General features: G+C 47.7%; 2 protein-coding genes across 5 annotated transcripts in view; both read right to left on the bottom strand.

The window, feature by feature from the left end:
- Positions 1-436: 436 nt before the first annotated feature.
- On the bottom strand, positions 437-11570 carry ddx3xb (DEAD-box helicase 3 X-linked b). 4 transcript variants are annotated; one of them, XM_077015955.1, is made up of 19 exons: positions 11238-11570; positions 9356-9404; positions 9108-9155; positions 7774-7965; positions 7509-7641; positions 7281-7388; positions 7106-7205; positions 6850-6985; positions 6646-6737; positions 6394-6492; positions 6105-6265; positions 5733-5877; positions 5410-5554; positions 5064-5114; positions 4354-4535; positions 4153-4270; positions 3895-4048; positions 3629-3759; positions 437-3450 (listed from the first exon to the last, which is right to left on the bottom strand). In XM_077015955.1, the coding sequence occupies exons 1-19, from the start codon at positions 11280-11282 to the stop codon at positions 3377-3379; spliced, it is 2163 nt and encodes a 720-aa protein (XP_076872070.1). In that variant the 5' UTR covers positions 11283-11570; the 3' UTR covers positions 437-3376. The 4 variants fall into 4 exon arrangements, with proteins under 4 accessions (XP_076872070.1, XP_076872071.1, XP_076872074.1 ...); XM_077015956.1 differs by having other exon boundaries at positions 3635-3759; XM_077015959.1 differs by lacking the exon at positions 5064-5114.
- A 1684-nt stretch (positions 11571-13254) lies between these two features.
- LOC143522188 (ubiquitin carboxyl-terminal hydrolase 9X-like) overlaps positions 13255-22176 on the bottom strand; it is a 29222-nt gene continuing 20300 nt past the window's right edge. The window contains 18 exon segments of the mRNA XM_077015945.1: positions 13255-14668; positions 14847-14942; positions 15083-15295; positions 15417-15573; positions 15860-15948; positions 16397-16617; positions 17055-17240; positions 17635-17764; positions 17949-18177; positions 18290-18413; positions 18505-19264; positions 19359-19500; positions 19584-19757; positions 19847-20037; positions 20250-20470; positions 21233-21440; positions 21679-21825; positions 21973-22119. Coding sequence (XP_076872060.1) covers positions 14531-14668; positions 14847-14942; positions 15083-15295; positions 15417-15573; positions 15860-15948; positions 16397-16617; positions 17055-17240; positions 17635-17764; positions 17949-18177; positions 18290-18413; positions 18505-19264; positions 19359-19500; positions 19584-19757; positions 19847-20037; positions 20250-20470; positions 21233-21440; positions 21679-21825; positions 21973-22119 — 3573 coding nt within the window. The 3' untranslated portion in view covers positions 13255-14530.

Here is a 22176-nt window from a genome sequence, read left to right as displayed (position 1 = left end):
TAGGGAAGTACACTTTTTTTTCCTTTCTTATTGATTGGCTAGTGTCATTTGATGTTACATTGATGTCTTGACCACTAAATGATTCCAAATGCAACATCTGTGACTTTCACAGTATTGCTACAATCTGCCCCCTGAGTCAATGTCTAAAGAAGTTACACATTCAACTAGTGTTCTGCATCTAAGAAACTCTAGTTGCTACAGACACTAACCTGCAGGAAACGTCCCATGGAGACGACAGCTTATTTAGTCTACAAGCCCAGATTGAAGGCTTTCACTTTCCAGGAAACTCCCAAAACACGATGAAACCTTTTTTACAAGGTACAATGACAAATGACTGGAATACTTATTTTTCACTTAACTGGTGCACATGGACGTGATGCAGTGGTCAATAACTTGAGTGATTAAGTTTCAAATAAAGAGACTAAATCATACCAGCTTCTGCAGATATAGCCATATGATTTGACATTTCAAACTTTTATTTTCATAAAATTATACAATAAACATACAATTCTCGTGCAGTGCACAGCTTCTATACTAGTACAGAAAGCAAACTCAAACTAAGGGCTTTGCTGACGTTCTGTGTCATGGTTTGGTGAATCAAGAGCTTGTAATTTCTTGTGTAATGCACGTGTACGTTCAATGACTGCTTTAATTAAGACTTAACTGGATTTACCACCAAACCAGTCAGAGAACAATGATCCAAATGCCCCAATTTCTGCAAATGCAACAATAGAGAGTTACCACATGTTTTCTTCCTTAAGATAGCCATGTGCCAGACATTCACTGGGGGGAGAGAAACAATTATTATTTATATATATATATATATATATATATATATATAAAAAGCAAAAAAGAGAAAAAATAAAAAGGGAGGAAAGTAAAATGAAAAATTTAGACAATCTGGACACTTTGCACTAGTAGATATTTAGAAAAATGTTTAGATTACCTTAGTCCAAACCTTGGCATGGTTGTTAGCTCTCAAATTTTGGCTGCCAATTAAGTATAATAGACATTTTTGGCCATGAGACTACAGGTGAATATTCTGACAAGTCTAAAATGACCTTGAACATTAAAAAGCTCACACTACCCCGAAAAATATAAATTTCACGCATACGGGTGACATTCAACATTCAAGTGCCAGTGTTTTTGTACTGTCTTTTGGTCAAGTTACTTGAATATCACTTTTAGGCTTATAAAAATAAATATTTCTCAAAAATGCTTAATAAATTACACAAACTAGCAGCAAAAGTAGAATCTAGTAATCTGTGTGCAAATAGCTCAATTGCCCACTGCCGATTTCCTGGTCCCAAATCAATCCGGTTTAATATTGAGAACCTTCCTCTTTTGTAAACAAGCTGCGTTTTTTTTTGTAATTTTTACAGTCTTCACACACAATATTTGGAAGCTTAAGGACACGCACTCAAGACCTTTGATATAAAACTCTAGATGTGCAATAAAATCACTTCTTTTGTAAAACGTGATGGGCGTAGACACACACGGGCATAGTCCTAAATAGCACCACTCATCTCAAGTTACCACAATACTGTCAGTGCAGCTGCATCGGGCATTTTTTTCAAACTTCTTTAAATGTCAAAGGCACAACACACTTGAGTAAACCTATTGCACTTCAGTTTAATGTAGTATCCTGCCCACGCTGCGGGTGCCAGGGAGATGCAGGCCCAGCCAGCTGCCCTGACCGAGTCTCCTCTCCACAGCACCACACCCCAGCACAACCGCTGTACCGGACAGCTACAGGAGGGATGGGGAATTGGAACCCTGTCTTTGGCCAGGATGCCATGGGAACCTCATCTAGTACAAAAAAAGAGAAGAAAAAGGAAAGAGAGAGAGAGAGAGAGAGAGAGAGAGAAAGAGAGAGGGGTATGATGCCAAAGCTGCACTATGGTCAGCCTACCCAACCTTGTGCAGTTTCCTATTCCTGTGTACATTATTCCGGTCCCAGTAAGACACCACACGTCTGGGGTCTCAGACGGGAGCCATGTCTAGTGCAAGCCCGAGGTTGTCTTCAAAATTCAACGCAGCTTGGAAAAAAAAAAAAAAAAAAAAAAACTGAAAATCTGATGTTACTTTAACAAAACAAAGCCTGCTGCAGAAATGTGTCTGAATATATCTCCTTGACCAAAAAACAACACTAGCGTGCGAGTTCTTGCGGAGATGGGCCGTGTACGGTCCACTCCGACACTGTGGTGCTAATGTGGCCTTTTGAGCTTTTCCACGGTGGCGGTAATGTGGGGTCCATTTAATTAACTTCAAGAAGTATTTCATAAAAGTAAAAAAAACAAAACAAAACAAAACAAAAAAAACCACACAAACCAGTTGCCACCTCCACAATAATTCAAGTATGAAACAGAATGAGCAAACTAACTGCACTCCTCCAAAACGGCTAGTCGGCGGTACTGAACTAGCTGCCTGAAATGTTACGATTCACAAGTGGGTGCATTCCAGCGCTGCATGTCCAGACACTGGAGTGAAAGGGCTAGGGATTAGGGTAAAGGGCTAGGGATTAGGGTAAAGGGCTAGGGATTAGCACCACGCTGTTCACAAATGACTGTGGCTGTAGAGATCAAACTGGAATGGCTTGGTATTTTTTCTTCACATGACTACCATGTCCCTAAGAGGTAACTCTCCAGGATAGAGTGAGCACGATTAACATTTTTCATTTCACATCTTTGTGGCCTTGCTAAACAAGGGGCGTGGCCAATAGGAGGGAGGGGGCAGGGCCAATAGAAAGGGGAGGGGGGCAGGCCAAGTGACGGCAGGCCAGTGACCCCATGACAAATTTGAAGTTCAAAACGAGATTGTGACTCAAAGTCAGACCATCCCGGAGTTTGCCAAGGTTTGATTAAGCACAAGCTTAATTTTCATTCTTTCAAAAACCAAAAAAATTCAGGAAAACCAAAAAAACCCAAACAAAAACAAGTAGGAATAATAAAAACTCAATCATGGCCACGTGTCAGCCAGTCTGATGTTTAAAAAAGGAAAGTCTAAAGGCACAGTACATTAATAAATGATTCTCATCTACTACAAAGAAAGCAGTGACATGTAGTGGAAAACCAGTCAGATCCTAATCGAGCATATTCCGCTTTTTTTTTCCCCCTTTGTTTTTCTTGGTGCAGACGAGCTGGTCTGGAGACAGCTCCCCGCGTGGACCCCGTCTCTCAGCCAACAGCAACTCCATTTCAGCACGTGCTCAGAGAATCACAGCTGCTAATGTACTGTAGTTCCTCACAGCTACACAGGGTAGAAGGTGTGGCCGGGTTACATGTGGTGTCTGCTCCGTGAGTTTGGCATGGTGAGTCACTGGATAAAGGAGGGTGTGTGTGGGGGGTGGAGGGGAAGTTGTTGGGTTTTGGGGGCATCAGTTTCCCCACCAGTCCACCTGAGAGTAGTTTCCTCCATAGCCATCACTGCTGTAGAAGTTTCCAAACCCACCTGTGGATGACGGATGGAGTTAGTGAGGTGGAGCAGCCCCAGCACGCTGAGCTACGTCAGTTCATGGATATGCATACAAAGTGAATATGCTTCAGTGGAAGAGAAACAAATAAATTTTTTAAAAGTAAAAATCTATTAGGCTCCTCCCCCAATGAGGGCGTGTTCGAGCAAAACGGACCCTTACCACCACCAAAGCCACGGTTTCCGCCATGACTCCCCGTGTTACGGCTGCCGCGGCCACCAAAGCCTCCACCACTGGCACTGCTGCTGGTCTGACGGTAATCCCTCGCTCCAAACCCACCAGAGAACCTACACACACACACACACACACACACACACACACGGAGAAGTGAACCCGGATCCTCCTGTTGTCCAAGCAGCTCCGTTTGAAAAGCTGATTCATCACGCAGTGTGCACCAGCGGGCACAAGGGGGCGCCAGGTACCTCTTTGCACGGCCGCGGGTGCTGCTCTTGTGCTGGTGCTCGTACGCCAAGCTCTCCAGCCACGAGGGCACTTCCTGTTTGGCCTCCACCAGGATGTCCAGCAGGTCCTTGGTGATGTTGCTGTTCTTGTCATTGAAGAAGGAGGTGGCGAGGCCTGAAGAAACGAGTCTCGCATTAAAACCGCACAAACCTCGGGCCCAGAAGCCCCGCAGGAACAGAACCACGGGAAACCTCACGTGACGGCCAACGAGTCCTTACCCAGGTTGCCAACGCGACCGGTTCGGCCGATGCGGTGCACGTACTCCTCGATGTCACTGGGCAGGTCGAAGTTGATGACGTGTTTGACGTTGCTGATGTCGAGACCGCGAGCCGCCACCTGCGTGCGAGACACCCAGCGGGTCAGAACAGTCCCGCAGGCGAGCGGGAGAACGGAGGAGCGGGACTGCGGTCCACACATACCGCCGTGGCAACCAGGATCGGGCATCGTCCGGACCGGAACTGATGCAGCGCCTCCTCTCGATCTCTCTGGGAACGGTCACCGTGGATACTGGTGCAGGCGTAGCCCTCGCGGTACAGGAAGTCCTCCAGTGCATCAGCTCCCTTTTTAGTTTCCACAAACACCAGAGTGAGAGAGTCTTTACCTGGGAGGGGTGAAAAGAGCCCGGTTACACACCCGCCTCAGTTCAGGACTCAGACAGCTGCAGATGTGGACATCATCAATGGGATAACGTGTTTGGTAAAAGTGTCGGGACATCAGTTGTAAAGATATGGCCTCGTCTACTGCAAATATTGATCAGTCACAAATATTTCCAACTCTGCCAAAATATGTAGGAAGAATTTAAAGTCAGCTTAAATTCTCAAAGTTGGATGCAAAGCTTCCACACTCAGTTCGGGAGGATAAAACTTGAATAATAAATAAATGGATCAAATGACCCCCCCTCATAAACAAACCATTGGGGCTAAAACAAAGAAAAAAGCAACCAGGAGACAAACGGAATGAATCGTCCAAACAGGAAGAGAAAAGGAACAAAATAAATAAACATGACATGCGCCCAAATGGAAAACTACACAAGGCTCTGGGGAAGAGACAAGCTTCAAGCAAAATGGAGATGGGATGGGGCTTGTGGATCCACAGGGAGGAGGGGGTGGGTAATGAAGCCTCTACTCACCTGGCTTCTCCCTGCATTCACCAGAACTGTCCTGAACCTCGCTGGGTATGACTGGATAAAACCAGACCTCACAATAAACAGATGCATTCCTACTGCCCTAAAGCAGTTTTCAGTTCACAATACAGATTGCACTGCACATTAAACTAGAGCTTCCACATTTGAAAGGAAACAACCACACAAACTAGTTGGGTGTCCATCAGACACCCAACCTGTAAATTGGTGGGGAAATTAGTGTCGTTCTCTCCAGCTGGCCAAACAAGCACAGCATGGTGTGCTCAGTTCTCCACAGGCATCAACAAACATCAACAGTCCCTGACGGCACAGCGACGAGGAAGTGCGTAGTCACCTGTGGCGTTTAGAAGGTCGAGTAAGAACGACCTCTTATCACTCTCCTCCACCCACACCACCTTCTGGGTGATGTTCTCAGAGGTGGAGCCCACACGACCCACAGCCAGAAATATATAGTCTTCCAGGAAGTCCCGCGCCAGGATCTTAAACAAACCCAAGACAAAAATCGGTTAAGTCCACATGGAAATACTCGACAAACAGAAGTCACGGGCTTAATCTAAACATGCTATTTATGCTTGCATGTCAGAATGCATTTTCTATAATCAATAATGAGGACTTCTGGCCTCTACTGAACACAAGCTCCAACTACCACGTTCCTACCTGGATCTCCTTGGGGAAGGTGGCGCTGAACATCATGGTCTGTCGTAGTCCTTTGGGGGGCATGGTGTCCTGCTCCACGATGCGTCTGATCTGTGGCTCAAACCCCATGTCCAGCATCCTGTCTGCCTCGTCCAAGACCAAATAACTGGGGACAGACAGAAGAACCAAAATGGTTACATTTCTGCCATTTGAATGGCAAATTAACGACCCCAACACACCACCCAGTAACCTGAGATTAGGGCTATAATAAACCCGAACATCCATCCACAGTCAGAGATTGAATTTTCTGTACGTATTACTGGGGTCAGATCACCAAAACCTGCAGTGGAGATGGAACCTCACACCCACCATGTTGCCCAAGAGCCATCTCACCTGCAGTGGTCCAGGCCAAGCTTCCCCCTCTCCATCATGTCTACCAGACGGCCGGGTGTCGCCACTAGCAGGTGGCAGCCCCGCTCCAGATCGCGAATCTGCTGTCCGATGTCGGCCCCTCCGTAGACCACGCACGGACGCACCCGCGAGCGGTACGCAAACTGCACCATTCGGGACGGAAGTACAAAGAGAAACGTTGGAGATGCAAGAAGATTGGTCGTGCCGGTAGATCAAACAATCTGAAGAACCCAAGCCTGCTCAACAATCTGAAGCCGGAGAACCCAGTTACCTTCCGGGCCTCGTCGTAGATCTGGAGGGCCAGCTCTCTGGTCGGCGCCAGAACTAGAGAAAGGGGATACTGCTTACGGCGGCCGTATCTCCCGTTATCCTGAAACAGCAATTTAGTGTCACTTCAGCAAGTCCACAATTTAACTGCGCACACACACACACACACACACACACACACACACACACACACACACACACACACACACACACACACGACAATCCCAGTGAGCCAGCAGTGGCCACACCCACTCACGCTGTTCTTTGCTGCTTGAAGGGCCTCCCCAGGGCCGTCTGTGTAGATCTGACTCAGAACCGGGAGCAAGAAGGCCGCAGTTTTACCCGAACCTGAAGGGAGATTGAAGGGGAAGACGGGTCAAACTCCACCACCTCACAACTGCAGAGTCCAAAGGTCACACTGGTCCAGGAGGGGGTGTGTGCGTGTGTGTCTCTCTCTCACCTGTCTGGGCACATGCCATCAGGTCCCTCTTGGTTTTGATGATGGGAATGGCATGTTTCTGAACAGGAGTGGGTCTTGTGTAGCGACTAAGATTGATATTACCCATGACTATCTCCCCCATATCCACGTCATGGAACTGTGGCACAAAAGCAGCTAGGTATTTACCATCTCACACGCAACACACGAACAACTGACCATTAACTCAAAGTAGTACAGCTTCGGGAAAAGTAGACCGTGCCAAGATCAGGAGACTCACACTCTCAATGTGCGGAGGACAGTTGTGGCCTGTGGCTTCAACAGGAATGTCGTCGTATTTCTCAAAGTTAATCCCTGTGTTACTTCCAGAGAAAAGTTCACTGCAAGGGAAAATGTTGGTTAATCTTCCGTTGTCTGCAGACAACGATGTAAGAGAGCAGGAGACGGACACTCACTGTTCTAGTCGTTCGTTGGGGGCAAGAGGTTTGGACCAGTCCTCCTCATCTCTGGACTCATCCACCCAGCGGCTGTTTCCGCCACCACCAAACCCCCCGCGCTCATATCTGTTAGATCGGTTAGAAAGACCAGAGTGAAATCTGCTTTGAGGGTCAGTGTATGCTCACAGAACTGGGCTTGTGCTTTGGGCTCGTGGGGTTTTTAAGAAGAACGCAAGGAATCTTTACCTTCCCCTGGAAGAGGAGCTACGATCATTGAAGAAAGCAGATTTGCCCCTGTCAGAACGTCCACCAAAGCTGTTGTAGGCGTTATCTTTTGGGGCGTTCCATCCGCCTCCATCCTTGTTTTCATAGCCAAAGCCTGTTACATACACATATATACACACACACACGTAAAAAAAAAGGTTTCACCTCACTTCTAAAGCCCAAACTAAAGACCCAATTCAGCTATCCACAACCGAGTCAGACTGAACCCCAAGATGGTTGTGCTCACCTGTGTTCTGCACAGGCTGAACAGGGTTGTAGGCCCCACCTCTGCCTTTGAAGCCCCCTCTGCCGCCTCGATCGCTACGGAGGGACCCGCGGGTACCAAAAACTCCGCCCCCGTTCATGCGATTGTCCCGCCCATCGTGGTAACCATTCACGAAGCCATTGCTGCGTCCACCGTCCCATCCTCCTGGAGAGTCTTTACAAGAACCAATCGAGGAGTCATTACCGCGGCAGAGGAAGCAGGAAACGAGTCTGACGCAACCAATAGTGTTGAGCCTTGTGCAAGGACTCCGAGTTGAAAGAAAAAACACTACAAAACCCAAATCAATGAAGTCCCTGCCATCCACCAACACCAGCTACCCTCAACCAGTCACTCTACAGTGTACATTTCTGTTAGCGAGTCTGCAAGTACTTTACCAACTGCAAAGTGCCTGAACACATTCAGCCGAAGGAGTTCTTTCCCGCAATAAACTGAACAGGCTTTAAAAGAAGAGACCCTCTCGTACAGATATAAACTACTTCAGCAAAAGCCATCAGAACAGACCTAAAGCTACTTCCTGGTGGTGCTGAGCAAGTGCGCTCTCTACCAGAGGAGAAAGCCCCTGCTAACAGACACACAGTCAGCACGGTACTCTGGCCAAAGGCAATGTTCCTTTAGCCGTGAGGACATGGACCACACATGTGTCTGCTTGACTGCTGGTGCGTGTTCATAACAGTGGATCGGTGAGGCTGGCCGACTGCCAAGTTTTCAATTTATATGGTGAACCACATGGGACTCAAGAAGGTATCACAACAGTGAAAATGGCAGGAAGACCATCAACGGACGACAGTCAGAAACCCCCAGGAAGAAGAGATGGAAGACGCCTCCAATAAGCGTTTCCACACAGTCATCAATATCCCTTCCCAATCCTATCATACTACCGTTTACAGCGCCTGGCAAGAGAAATGACTGAAATTTCCCATTCAAAATAAATTGGAAAACGGACTTGTTGCGAAATCCAAAACTTTGTGCTTCTTTCTTTTCCAAATTCATTGGTTGACTTGCTGCAGAATAAAACAACAAACACTGGCGGAGGCTTTAAAATATTCTAGTCCGCCGTGCTCCCAAAGAGTGACATGACAAAACAACCAACTTCAAACTGATGCCTGAAATGCAACGCAAGGAACATGCCAACTTACAAACCAATCTGCCAAAAAATACCCTGAAAATCAAAATCAAGTTTTACTCATCTGTGTGTTGGACGTATGTGTTTTTCCACAACTAGATATAATTATGGTGTGGTGCTTGGAGTATGCTGATGGGTGAATGGAAGGGGTGTGAGTAGGACCAGCTCTTACCGTTTTTGGAAACATCTTTGTTTCTTAAATGAGGTGGAATGTACCGTCCTGTCGACAAACAGCTTGTGTTAGGATGACAAACTAGCAAAACAATAATCCTCAACAGACTAATAATATTATTGTAATTTCTGAAGCTGGGTAAGTTTAAATCCAGGGCAGATGGGCAAACATTGTAAGAACCACAGGTAGAAACATTAGATATGACAAATCTATATGACAAAGAAACCAGTCACAAGTTAGATACTCACTGCCAGTACCTCCTCCTTGTACATCGGAGTTCAAGTCTAGCACAGCAAGCTGAAATGGAGAAAAATTATAAAATAAGCAAAAAGAAACAATAACAATGCAAAACTGGTTAACAGGTTAAAAAAAAACCCACCAGTACCAAAACACTATCAAAGGCTGCAAAACTGTAACTCTACACTAAATCCAGGACCATATCAGAGAGAAATGGTTTAAGTAGTCAAAAAGAAAAATTACTGTTTTCAAGCGCCATCTCAGTCCCATAAGATTTGTTCTTATAATAATTCTGCATCCAATCCAAGGAACCACATATTGCCTAGATATTTTAATAGCCATACTGGTCATTTACCTTAATTAGAAATCTAACAATATAATAAACAAAATCGTATAATCCAATAAAGGGCTTCTTTGTTAATGTTAAAATAAGCCCTACGTTAGCATCGTATACATGGCTAATTTGCTAGCTAACCGAAAACTGCCATAGCAACGGCCTCGGCCTGTAGCTAGCTAGGCCAGCCTGTTAGCTAGCTATTTGATCTAAAGAAGTTCATAGTATTTGGAGATTCCGGCTAAATGATTTGATATAAATATTGTGAATATTTATTAAATATTTATTATTGTGAAATAAACAGTCGAACATATCGCTTTACATTTTACATGGTGCTGAATATTAGAGAATTTTACTTTCAGTACTTGAGTACATTTTAAGGCCAGTACTTTTACTCAAGTAGAGGACTAAAGGGAGTACTTGTACTGGAGTAACGTTTTTACGTTGGGTGTCTTGTATCTTAACTCAAGTACGTGGTTTATATGCTTCCTCCACCAAAGATGGTCACATTAAAGTTTAGTAAAGCTCACTAAAGCCGTCACAAATCAAGCAGGTAGATGCCGGTGGTCGTGTTTCAGCTCTATTGACCATGTAAGATGGAGTATGATCAACTATCCGTATGAGGGAGATGTTCCTCAGAAAGAGAAGCTCAGATAACATCTTCCAACTCGAAATGTGTATAATGTCAAGTGTTTAAATGTCCCAAAATGATCGACTTCTGATCCAAAATAAATAACCAATCGTATTAGGTAAACCCAGCGAGCTAGAGTCAACAAGACAGGCTAGTTAACCGTTTAAACACATTTAAAGGTCATTTAATAATAATGAGAGACATCGTAGTTGGCCAAGTACTGATATATTCAGTTATTAGTGAAGCTTGATTATTATATCAAGTTAACTAAGTAAACACCACATGTGGCACTGTAATGTACACCAACGGCTCTCTGGCCGGTGAAGTTAGCAAATTATCAAATCAAGGTAGACAAAACCGTAAAAGTGAGATAGCTAAATGTATTTACCAAGTATAAAAGTGTTTTTGGCGTTTTAGCATCTCAGTGCCGATGGCCTCGGAACGGACATCGACGCCAAAACGCGCTAACGGAAAATTAACCTTTTTTCCATATTAATTAATTATTTATATTTCTTATATTATTTATAAATTATATAACATTTTATAATTATTTATTAATTTTTTATTTTGTTTTTTTTATTTATTTTTTTTACACAATCGATCCAACAAAACAAAAACCCGACGACAAAAGCCCAACTATTCGTCGGTGTACGCCGTTAAACCGCTACACGGGGGGGGTTTTCAGCCCAACTACGCCAACTAAGCGGCGGGGAGAAACGAAAACGCCGCACGGAAACGCGCCGCTCCGCCGCCATCATCACCGCCGCGGCCTCCATCTACAGCGCGGCCTCCATTTTACACTCCGCACCGCCTCACGCACTTAGCGCCGCGGGCCGCGTCCGCCGACACCGACCACCCGCCGGCCTCGTCTCGAAAACTTTCCGACGATCGTCGTCGAAGACTAAAACCGGAGCGGGTCGGTACGTACCTGCTGGTCCAGACCGTGTACGCTCTCCACGGCCACATGACTCATAACTACAGGGGGGTTGAGGGCCGCTTCTGTCCCAAAGCGCTTCTTTGTTCGCCGGCACGCCGCTCGTCCTCGCAGGATCTAATCGACGAAGGACTCGATTGTTTTTCAAAGTTTCACACGAAAATAGCGAGTTACTCTAACGGATAGGCGTCACGCGTGAAATAACGTCTACTTTGTCCGTGTTTTCGGGGTTTTTTTTATCGGGTATGTAGAAGCACGGTTGCCTCGTCTCGACCTGCGTTCCTACCGACTCGACCTGCGTCCGTGGCGGAGTAAGAGCGGAGAGGAAGGCGCGTGATTTTATTGGCCGAGAGACCCCGAACCACGTCGCGTTGTAATATCGCGAGCTTAGCGTTTAAACGGCAACCTAATATCACCCACTCCGTTTATCTATAATAAAGACTTTTTTATTTTAGATGAGTTGGCATATTTATATAATTACCACTAGTCTCTTTCTAATAAACTGAACTTACAGCGATTACTACGTCCTAATTTATCATTTAGGACAAAACGTAACATTCTTTATGACTTTAGTAGTGTCAGCAGAACACTGTTATACCTTTTATGAGAGGTTTCCCAAACCCAGACCAAGTACTATACTGGGCTAAAATGATTCCCAGTGGTGATTTACCAGTGCACTACAACTTGTCCATGTGTAGGAAACTAGTACTGTGTGTTCCAAAGCTCACCAAATAGCTGACAAAACCCCCGGCAGCACAAGGGCCAAGTTAAACACGGAGGTTTGACATTCTTCCCTCTCCACAACCTCCTCATGAAAAATGAATTCATTATGGTATGAGAGTGAGGATGAGTGGCACCCAGCAGTCAGGAAAATCTGTACTCATGAGAACAGAAATGAAAGTGAAAACACTATATGATGTATAGTGAGGATGGAGCATTATGTTTTACTAATACCAGCATGTTAAAATGTTAATAAGAAGCATTGTTTAATTAAGTAGGGAAAAGAAGTACATAATTGAACAGACTGATAATTCAAATACCATTTCTTTATTTTTTATCTGTATAATTTTACAGTGTGCTGGGTTTGTACAGTGCTCTAAGGCTGAACAGCAAGGGTTATACATGCATGTTTCACAAAAGACCTTTAGTAGAACTCCAAATTAAACCAAAAGAGGAAAAATGAAAATAACCAACATAAACCTGATCCTGAATTCACAAAAGGAGAAAAGCTAAACAAAATAAAATAAGAAAAATCAAACGAACATAAACCAGATTTAAACCGAGACCTTTCAGTCCAAGAGGAGGAAGCATTCTTAACAGATGGGTTGAGAATGACCTGTAGTGCTCGTTTGGGTGAGGAAGGAGACCAGCGCTCCGCTAGATCCATTTGGTTTCATGCCACTCCCTCCACAAGGTGTCGGAAATTCTGTCCCGCCTTGTTCATGGGGTTGAGCTTTATGGTGCTGACGGTTACTGAAGGCCAGCTAATATTCCATTGTTGTGTGTCAGAAAGTGACAGCAAGTCTATAGGCCACAGGTTTGGTTTTACCAGACATGTCATTGCAGCTTTGAGCAAATCATGTTTTTTCTATAGTGCTTTGGACCACGGGTCTACTGGGGAGGATCCATGAAGAAACGGCTTGCTTTAGAACCATGATACGGTTTGCAGGTTTGTTTTTGCGTGCATTAGGTATTTACAAAATGTACCACAAATAAAAAGCCAAGAATGTTTTCACTGCATTTACAAGTTTACTTTATTTTACTTGTAGAGCAGAGAGTTTGTTATGGTACTTTTGTGCTGTGAAAGAAACCCTCGGAGGGGAAGCCTTGGTTGGCTAGTGCAACTCCACATTCCAACCCAAAACAAAAGTCAGCAAAAACAGGGCTCACAACTTTTCTGTACAGTAAATATCTCCTCGTAAAAATAACATTTTTCTTTTAAATCAAACAATCTTTGCAAATTCAGCAAAATAACCTCTATAAAAGAAAGCTATTGTGGGCTCAATTCAACTTCTGAGAGGTTTTTTTTTTTCTTTCTTTTTTTTTTTGGTATTTTAGACAAAAGCTTAAAAGAAACCCAAACATTTATGAAACTCACTGAAATGAACCTTCTAATACCAACATATCTCCTGGACACTGAGTCAGAGGTATGTACTCTCTGCTGTAGGCTGTTCTTGGAGACACAACAGGTGTCCAAGGAGCTCAGTTACAAGCAGGCACAGCCAAGCTGGAGACCTTCTGTTGACCTAACGTCACCCTTTTCAGTTTACCATTAGTCTAAATACTGACGTAAGTGATGGGCAGGCCGGTACTGACAGGGCGAATATGCAGCTGAAGGACTTCTCACTTCTTCACGGGTGCTAAAGAGGCCAGAGGTGCTGGAGGAACCTGGGTCTGAGGGCTCCAGAGGGGAGCTCCATCAGAACAGAACTCCCCGTCCCAAAGGGTCGCTGCAGAATACCCAACGGAACATTACCTCCATCTCCAAACCAGCCCAGTGTCTTGAAAGTGTTTTTTTACATCTACACAGCCCAAATCCTCATACTGATACCAAGTCCTGCAAAAACAAAAACCCACTGAAGGGCAGTAGATTTTATTAGTTGTTGGTGTGATCACACCAAGGTGTCCACCCACCCAAGCAGAGCACATCCTATTGCCATCTAAACCATGAAGAACCCACGAAGAACCCACCCTGAACACACCCCCAGTCTCCCCCGTGAAATAGCACGCTATAAACCAGCTGTGTGAAGATCTTGTAGACGAGTCCTGTACTCCAGGAGACGAGTTCGATTGCTGTGACAGCTGATGGCTACTTAACAGTCCAACTGTATACACGCTATGTACACCATTCCATCACCACATATGCAATCCTTCCTTTATACAAAGAGCTGTACATAGGCAGTGTGTGTGTGTGTGTGTGTGTGTGTGTGTGTGTAAATGCAGGCATGTGAAAGTGTGTTTTGTGCACACTTGTCAGGGTGGTCGGTGTTTGGAGTCCACCCTCTTCCAGTTTCATCACACTCAACCACGTGAACCCTGGACAGGACACTAGTCGTGAGCACAAAGAGAGAGAGAGAGAGAGAGAGAGGCAGTATCTAGTTTAACTGTAGATAAGAAACTCTATTGGTGAAGGGGGGGGGGGGGGGGGGGGTAGGAAGTATAAGGGCTTCTGGAGGTCGTTCTGTCCTGGAAGGTGGAGGCAAGTGCTTAGAATGTCCAGGACCGCCCCCCCAGCACAGCAGTGGATGGGACGGGGGCGTGGCCGTGAGGAAGGCTCAGGGCGGAGCCTACTCCTTGGTCTGCACAGGGGGCACCTCCTCCGTTCCCTCCCAGCTCTCCTGAGGTCTCTGGGGGGGACGTGGAGGGTTGTTCATGTGCTGGGCTGCCGGACCCGTGTAGGGCGGTGTGTGGGGGTGGTTGTTCGGCTGTGGGGAGAAGGGGAGAGGAAGAAAATTAAATATGTAAATGTACTTTACATCTCTGCAAAATGATCACCTTTGATTCTTTTTCAAAATCACTACATATGCATTCGGGTGCATTGTTTGTGCGTACACGTGTGTGGTTGTGAAGCCATACATGGTGGTTGGGTGTGTGTGTGTGTACCTGCTGATACTGTGTACCAGTTGGGTGCGGGTAAAGGGCGGTGTCCTCTGGAGGGGAGGAGTCATGGTCATCGGGAGCTTCCTGGTCATCTGGCTCCTACCAATCACATCACAGCATATATTATAGACCATCTATTATAGACCAGCTTCAAAACGTATTTAGAAGGACTAAAACTGAAAACACGAGACCCTTTTCCGAGACGCTACTGGAGAGTGTTTTCTGGAGCGATGGCTCACCTCCTCGGGGCAGAGCTCACAGGCCTTGGCCAGTGTCATTCTGGCACTGTGGGAACGCTCCAGGAAGTAGCCGTTGGAGGTTTCGTTGCTCTGCACGGGGGGAGACCAGTTGTTGTAGCTGTACTGCGGGTTCCCCGTGTAGGGCCTGCGCTCCAGTTCGTCCCCCAACCACTCCACCGCCCACGCCCACTTTCTCTTCAGGTCCCCGTTACTCTGCAACCCCCCCCACACACACACACAAATAAATACATAACCACATACATGCAACACACTTTGCATTTCTATTGTGTTCACATAATTACAAACAACTCGGTTACAGGTACATTTAACTCACCTGAAGGATTTGATATGCCACAGAGCAGTTGCTGAAGAGAGTCACCATACACTTGATACACTGGTAAGCCCTTTTCTGATAGTGGTTCTTGGAGCGCTGGATGGTATCAAACAGCCCGTCCCGGTCATCGGGAATCCCCTTTAACGCATTGTGGATCCTGCACGTGCACGTTCACACACACACACACACACACACACACACACACACACACACACACACACACACACACACACACACACACACACACACACACACACACAGTTTTGGTAAAGACTTTGGCATTCCCCAATATAACAGACAGCCCTTCAAAAGAGAGACGGGCTTAAAACAGGACATCTCCATCTGGCCTGAAATAAACATGCTATTTGTCCAAAGCACATGACCACAGGGGCTGTAAGTGTTCAGGTTCCTCCAGGAGCATCCGAGCTCTGAGAGCAGCTCACCGGTGGGTCTGCCAGGAGTCCTCGATCAGCAGTATCTGGAGGAGAAGGTCCAGGTAAGGCCTTAGCTCGTACGTGTAAGAGTACGCCACCTAACGGGATGAAGAAGTCAAAAGAGCCGTCTCAAGGCATGCTGGGAAAAATGAGGCATGTTTAAAAGTCGTGTCACCCCTAACGTTTGCTAGAGACTACAGTGACTTCACTGTGCCAGCTTTTTGACCAGACTACATACTAGACTACTAGGGTATATTAGCCTAGAGACCTCCATCTTTAAAAATTTGCCACTTTGATGGATTGAAGAATAGCGAACGTAGTCTATTACAGATTCAAAGTCTTAAAAGCGGCTCAAAAAAGCCATATAAAACCACCCCTGTGAAAACCTGTGTCCATGTGGGAGTGGGTTCATCTGTTCTGAATGGAAAAGTGAGTGAGCAAGTTCAGCATACGCCTCCATGTCTGCGGATTCGCTTTCAGTCCTGGCCAGACCTGCAGACCAGAGGGTCCCCAGACTGACCTACACGCGGCGGTCCCCAGACTGACCTGCCAGAGGAGCTCACTGAGCACGGTGGAGGAGAACTGGGGGTTCTCCCAGCAGCAGAAGCGCAGAAGTTTGACCGTCTCCTCCGAGTTACTGCAGTCCTCGATGATCTTCTTCACGTAGCTGGTTCGCACAAACAGGATCTCGGCCACCAGCTGCTGCAGAGGCATGATGGGTGTGGTGAGTGTGGAGTCGCCGTACGGGTTCGGAAGAGCCGGATTACCTGCGGGTGATGAAACAAATCCAGTGATTAATCTACTGCACACCGACATCCTAGTTAGTTTCAAGATTCAATTCAAGATTCAAAGCTTTATTGTCGTATGTACAGTAGAAAACGGGTTTCTCTGTACAATGAAATTCTTTTTTTGCTGTCTGCACAGGATGTAATAAAGTACAAAGTTTCAACAAATACTACTAATAATAATAAAAAAAACATATATATAAAACACCCTGAAATAAAAATTATTTACAATGTGCAAGTATGAACAAAAGGTGCAACAAAGTGTAAACATACATGTTTGTTCACCCGTCATCTCTCAGCCATCCAAGAAAGGTCATTATATTTCAGGTAAATAAACAAAAGCAGGTAAATGCTTGTTTGAGATGCATGTGTGTGTTTTAACAAGCGCTCCTCTCTCTGGGCTGGGAGAAGGTTTTCACCGTTGATGGAGGACTGCATGCGCGAGGTGCTGTCACAGCAGCGCAGGAGCTGAGACACCACCGTGTACAGCTTCCCCAGTTCCGCGTACTGGTACTTGATGGGGGGACCAGGACCCTCGTCCAGCGCCACCAGCATGAAGGTGGCCGGCACGTTCAACTTCAACAGCTGGGTCTTCTCCGCCAAACCTGCAGACCACAGAGGAGGTTGAGCAGCCCACAGGTGAGCGTTAGATCCTCCTCCAGCGTCCCGCACAAGCAGGTTCCTACACACCAAACTCAAACGTTCACCTGAACCTCTAAACCTCATTCATATCACGTGTGGTTGGAACTGGAACAAATCCGTGTTGCCCGTTTCAGTAAGACAATGAGCTGAACTGTTTTGATCAGATCATTACATCTCAATTTCAAGAAGTCACAACCTATGATGCAGTGGGTTACAACACCTCATAGGATCACTGCTTCGTGAAGATCTCCGTTCCTTTACCAAGAAGCCTTTCCTGTATTTGACGTTGGAAACAGACACTAAACAGAGGTTTCTGCCGAAAGGCTCTTGGCCACACACGGAGAGGTAAGCGCTCACCCAGGTTGGCGTACATGACGAAGAGGTTGAAATACTGCTGCAGGTGTCGGCCGTGCTCAGACACCTCCCTCCTGAGCAGGTTTAGCACCGCCCGCAACAGGTGATCGCTCAGCGTCAGACTGTCACAGGTCTGGGCCCCACAAGCAGGTCAACCGGGGAAGAAGAAATGAGAGGAAATCTCAAGATACCAAAACCTAAATCCCCACATTTAGTCCATCACCCACGCCTCTCATTTAGAAGTGAAACACACTGTTCTATATAGGACTTCACAATTTCACTACCTGTCGCATTTAGTAATTCCTCATCCCACTGACCTGTGAGGAGGAGGAGCCTGGGGAGGTGACGGGGGCGGGGCATGGACCATCCTGCTGCGAGAAGTGTGCGATGAAGACGATGAGTTTGGAGAAGGCTCCGCGCACCTCAGCACTAGGGCACTCCAGCAGGTACTCAGAGAACCTCTGAGGGAAGGCAAACAGGAAGTTGTGTGCAAACCAGCAGCGCACATGTTTACTGTGACGCAGCAGAACGCACAGGGCGTCGTACCTGAAGAAAATAAAGAGAAAGGGACAAAAATCAATATCACCTCATTTAAAGACAGACATACAACCCCTCCACAACTCAACCCCCTCACACACACACACACACACACACCCACCAGTCACTGGCAGGACCCCGGACGACTTTCTTTGTGTGGAATCCTGTGCTGAACAGGAATCTAGCAGCAAGCTGAATACTTATCATGGCTATTTCTTCAGCTTCAGGTAACAGATGATCTTGACCTGGTCAAAGGAAACATTCGAAGTAACATTCAGAGCAGCCAACCAGCGCAGCGATCAAAACAACCCACCCCGCGGTTCCTCAGGTGGGTACCTGGAGGAGGGTTCAGGTAGACGCTGTTGCAGGTCAGCAGCTTCTTGATGAACTGGAAGTACTCTGGGCTGTATTGCATGCGCGTGTGCATGAACTGGACGTTCTGCTTGCGGACGCTGCGCTCGATGGCCGACGGCATCTTCGGCTGGTGCGGCCTGGGCGAGAGCGTCAGCTCGGCTATGTACGTCAGCAGCTCGCTGTCGCCCCCCGCGGGGTCCATGCGCTCGTAGAACAGGATGTAGGCGTTCCACCAGCGCTTCTGTCTGCGGTACGACATGCGCTTCATCATGTGGTCGAACACCTCGCCCATGTACTCCCCCCCAAAGCACTGGTTCTTCATCTCCTCCTCCTCGTCCATCTTGCACTCGGCCACGTCGCCGTCGTCGAACTTGTACCAGCGGTCCCGCTGACCGTCGCCGGCCGCCCCGTGCCGCTGGACGATGTAGGAGTAGTAATGCCCTCCGCTGGCCTGGCCCGAGTGCACCAGCACGCCCACCAGCCGGTACCGGGAGGCGCTGCCCTGCTCGGCCTCCGAGGGCAGGCTCTGGGGGATGACCTGGCTCTCCGGCGACACCTGGTCGCCCTCCAGCTTGGCCACGCCCGCTACGGTGTACGGCTCCATGTCCAGCTCCCGAGGGAACTCGAAGTAGTCGTTGAACTTGATGGCGCACTCGCGCTCCCAGTCGTAGTCGAAACGCTTCAGCTGGATGGCCAGAACTGGGGGGGGCTTCTTAATCAGGAGGCGCTTCACCGTGTCGACCTGTAGAGGGCGACAGACAGCAAGGTACAGGGGCCATGTCAAGGTCAACAAAATGGAGGACAGGTGCGCTGTAAGCAGGTCCATCTTACTCTACCTTCTTGTTGCATTTTTCACAGTGGTACGCATTGGCTCCTTCCAGCAGATCTCCTTTGACATACTGCTCCAAGGAGTCCAGGAGGTTCTGATGGTTCCTGATGTCCACGTTCAGCGTCGTGAAGGACTCCTCGCATTCGTATCTGCCAACGCATGAACACGGCGTCGGTTTCACAAGCTCTCACAGCTCGGCGGAGGACGGTCTAAACGGTGGAGAAACCCTGACCTGTGGGGGCAGCCCTGACAGATCTTCTGGTCGGCAAACGAGCCCCCGAGGACCCTGCTGAGCATGCTGGGATGGCCGAGGGCCTTCAGCGCCTCGTCCAAGCTGTCCACCAGGGAGTTGAAGAACTCCAGAGCGTCGTGCTGCTCCCTCAGGTTCACCGGCTCCCCCCACAACCTGCACACCGAGGAGTTAAAGGGGAGAAAAATCGTGTCCCCGAGTCTGTACTGGTGTTTTGTCTGTACACAGAAGCCACTGTACGCTACCTGAACTGTTTCCAGAACCCTCTGGGCACATAGTACTGCAGCTGGGAGGCAGCGAGGTGGCCAAAGATGACCTGTAGGTGGCGCAACACGCCCACGTTGTACTCCTTGCGATCCTCCGCCTTATTGAGAGAGGGCTTGTCATCAAACTGGTGATGACAACTCAACACGTCATCCCTGGGGTCCACATTACTCTGCGGCACAATAACGTTTGGACAAGTTCGGACAAGACGCCTGGAAGCCGAACGCTCCCGTTCGGGGAGACCAGACATGCAGTGACGGTACCCCGCCAAAACGTCTCGGGGGGGTCAAATAAAAACGGTGGCCGTTTTCACAGCGCGCTCAACACGGAGCTCACCGAACAAAACGACACGGGAACGTTTAGACGCAACGCTGCAGTTTGTACCTCGCCCTCCTGCTTCTCGTCTCCGGACGCGTTGTCGTCCACGTCGCTGCCCGTGCCCTCGATGGCCAGGATGCCGTCTCGGATGGGCGGAATCATGTACAATTGCTGGATCACAGAGTTCATGTAGCAGGTGGCGCCCGCGTTCTTCAGACCCACAAAGCCTTTGGTGGGCCGGGGCCCCACGGGCGGGAGGTACTCCCACTCCGTCAGGGCCTCGAAGCCTGAGAAGCATCACAAACCATGTTAAGAACACTCATTAAAAAACGAGGAATAACAGTAAAAATTGGTGAAATTTTTCACAAGTTACACGACCGGCTCACACGACTAGCGTGAGGTGTCATTTTCTTCACTAGTTTTGCACTACAAACCGAGGCAAATGGGGCAAATGTATCGAAGGCAAAAAATCTTTCGTAGTGCAAACACAGATCCGTGAATCCTTTGGTGCTCTGCTGATTTGCTGATGTGTTTTAGGACACAGAGTGACTTGCTGTGAACTACAGAAATGAACAAAACTGCACCTACTCTGCGTTCAGGGTGCAGCCTCCTTGAACAGACCGACCTACTGTGTTTCTTTTGAAGGCAAAATCGCATATCTGATCATCCATGCCATTTAACATTAGTGTTTATTTAAAACATGGTATTACGCAGCGTAACAACGTCGTTTGAGAGCAGAAGATCTGGATGTGTTTGTGAAGTCCTCCAGTTCTCACCAGCCACAGCAGTCCCAGTCCCGGGCTCATTTATTTATTTATTTATTTATTGTGCCGTGGTGATTCATCAGCTTAAAAGCTCGACTCTTGAGTAAATGAGGCTTTTAAAGACACTGTAAAGTCTGTAAGGTCTGACGTGATATGGCTGCGGTCTCGGACACTGCCCAATAAAAGCCGAACATAAACGCGACTCCTTAAAGCACTCCTGCCTGTCCTGCCTCTCTGCACTGATCCAGGAACAGGCCTCCCTTATAAGAGCGCTCAGACACTTGCCTACGTAGTACATGTCCGTGAGCGTCTCCACGATACGCTTCAGGTTGCGAAGGCACCCCACGGCCAGGGCCACGAGGAGCTCAAAGCCGGCGTTGATGGAGGCGGGGCTACTGCACACGGGGATGGCCTGCTCGGCAGGGAAGTCGCCCGTCTTCACGTACTGCAGGTACACATTAGACGCCGGGAAGATGAAGTCATCCACCAGCTCCTGCAGACAGCAAAAGACGAGCAGAAATGACCATAAAGACACAGAACGGGAGACATGTTGAATGACGTTGGCCCCGCCCTGCTCCTCCTCATTGAGGTTGGCCCCGCCCTGCTTCCCCTCATTGAGGTTGGCCCCGCCCTGCTCCTCCTCATTGAGGTTGGCCCCGCCCTGCTCCTCCTCATTGAGGTTGGCCCCCGCCCTGCTCCTCCTCATTGAGGTTGGCCCCCGCCCTGCTCACCTTAATGAGGTTGGCTCCGCCTTTCTCACAGCCAATGTAGTATTTCTTCTCAGGCGTCTGGAAAGCCAAAAGCTCCTTCGTGACCCCCAAGTGACCTTCTAATATGGTCTCTTCCACTCCAGTCACCCCAGTTCGCTTCACCTCATCCTAGAGCAGATAGAAACAAAACACACAAACACACAAACAAACACTCCAGTAAGTCGAGCTCCAGTACGTGAGCTATTTTGAGTGGGCGTACACGCGAGTCTGTGTGAGTCACTGACGCTCTGAACCGGGCGAGCGGAGTGAACGCACCCTGATCCTCTTCAGCCAGTCGATCTGGTTGTTGAGCAGGACCTCCGCGTTGGGCAGGTTGGTGTTGCTGTTGTAGGCGTAGTGGAGCAGGTGACGTAACAGAGTGAAGTAATCAGCTGCGTGTGCCGCGCGCTCCTTCGCAGTGCTCTGGAAATAACACACACACACACACACACACACACACACACTCAGTGCTGCCCACAG

Source organism: Brachyhypopomus gauderio, chromosome 8, assembly GCF_052324685.1.
Source record: "Brachyhypopomus gauderio isolate BG-103 chromosome 8, BGAUD_0.2, whole genome shotgun sequence".
Classification (NCBI taxonomy): Eukaryota; Metazoa; Chordata; class Actinopteri; order Gymnotiformes; family Hypopomidae; genus Brachyhypopomus; species Brachyhypopomus gauderio.
This window is presented reverse-complemented; position numbering and strand designations above follow the sequence as displayed.

Coding starts and splice junctions, on each gene's coding strand:
- ddx3xb (XM_077015955.1), bottom strand. CDS start 11,282: ATGAGTCATGTGGCCGTGGAGAGCGTACACGGTCTGGACCAGCAG. Junction 5,878..6,104: donor CTTGGCCTGGACCACTGCAG/GTGAGATGGCTC, acceptor GTCTGTCCCCAG/TTATTTGGTCTTGGACGAGG. Junction 4,536..5,063: donor TGAATGCAGGGAGAAGCCAG/GTGAGTAGAGGC, acceptor CACCCCTCCCAG/GTAAAGACTCTCTCACTCTG.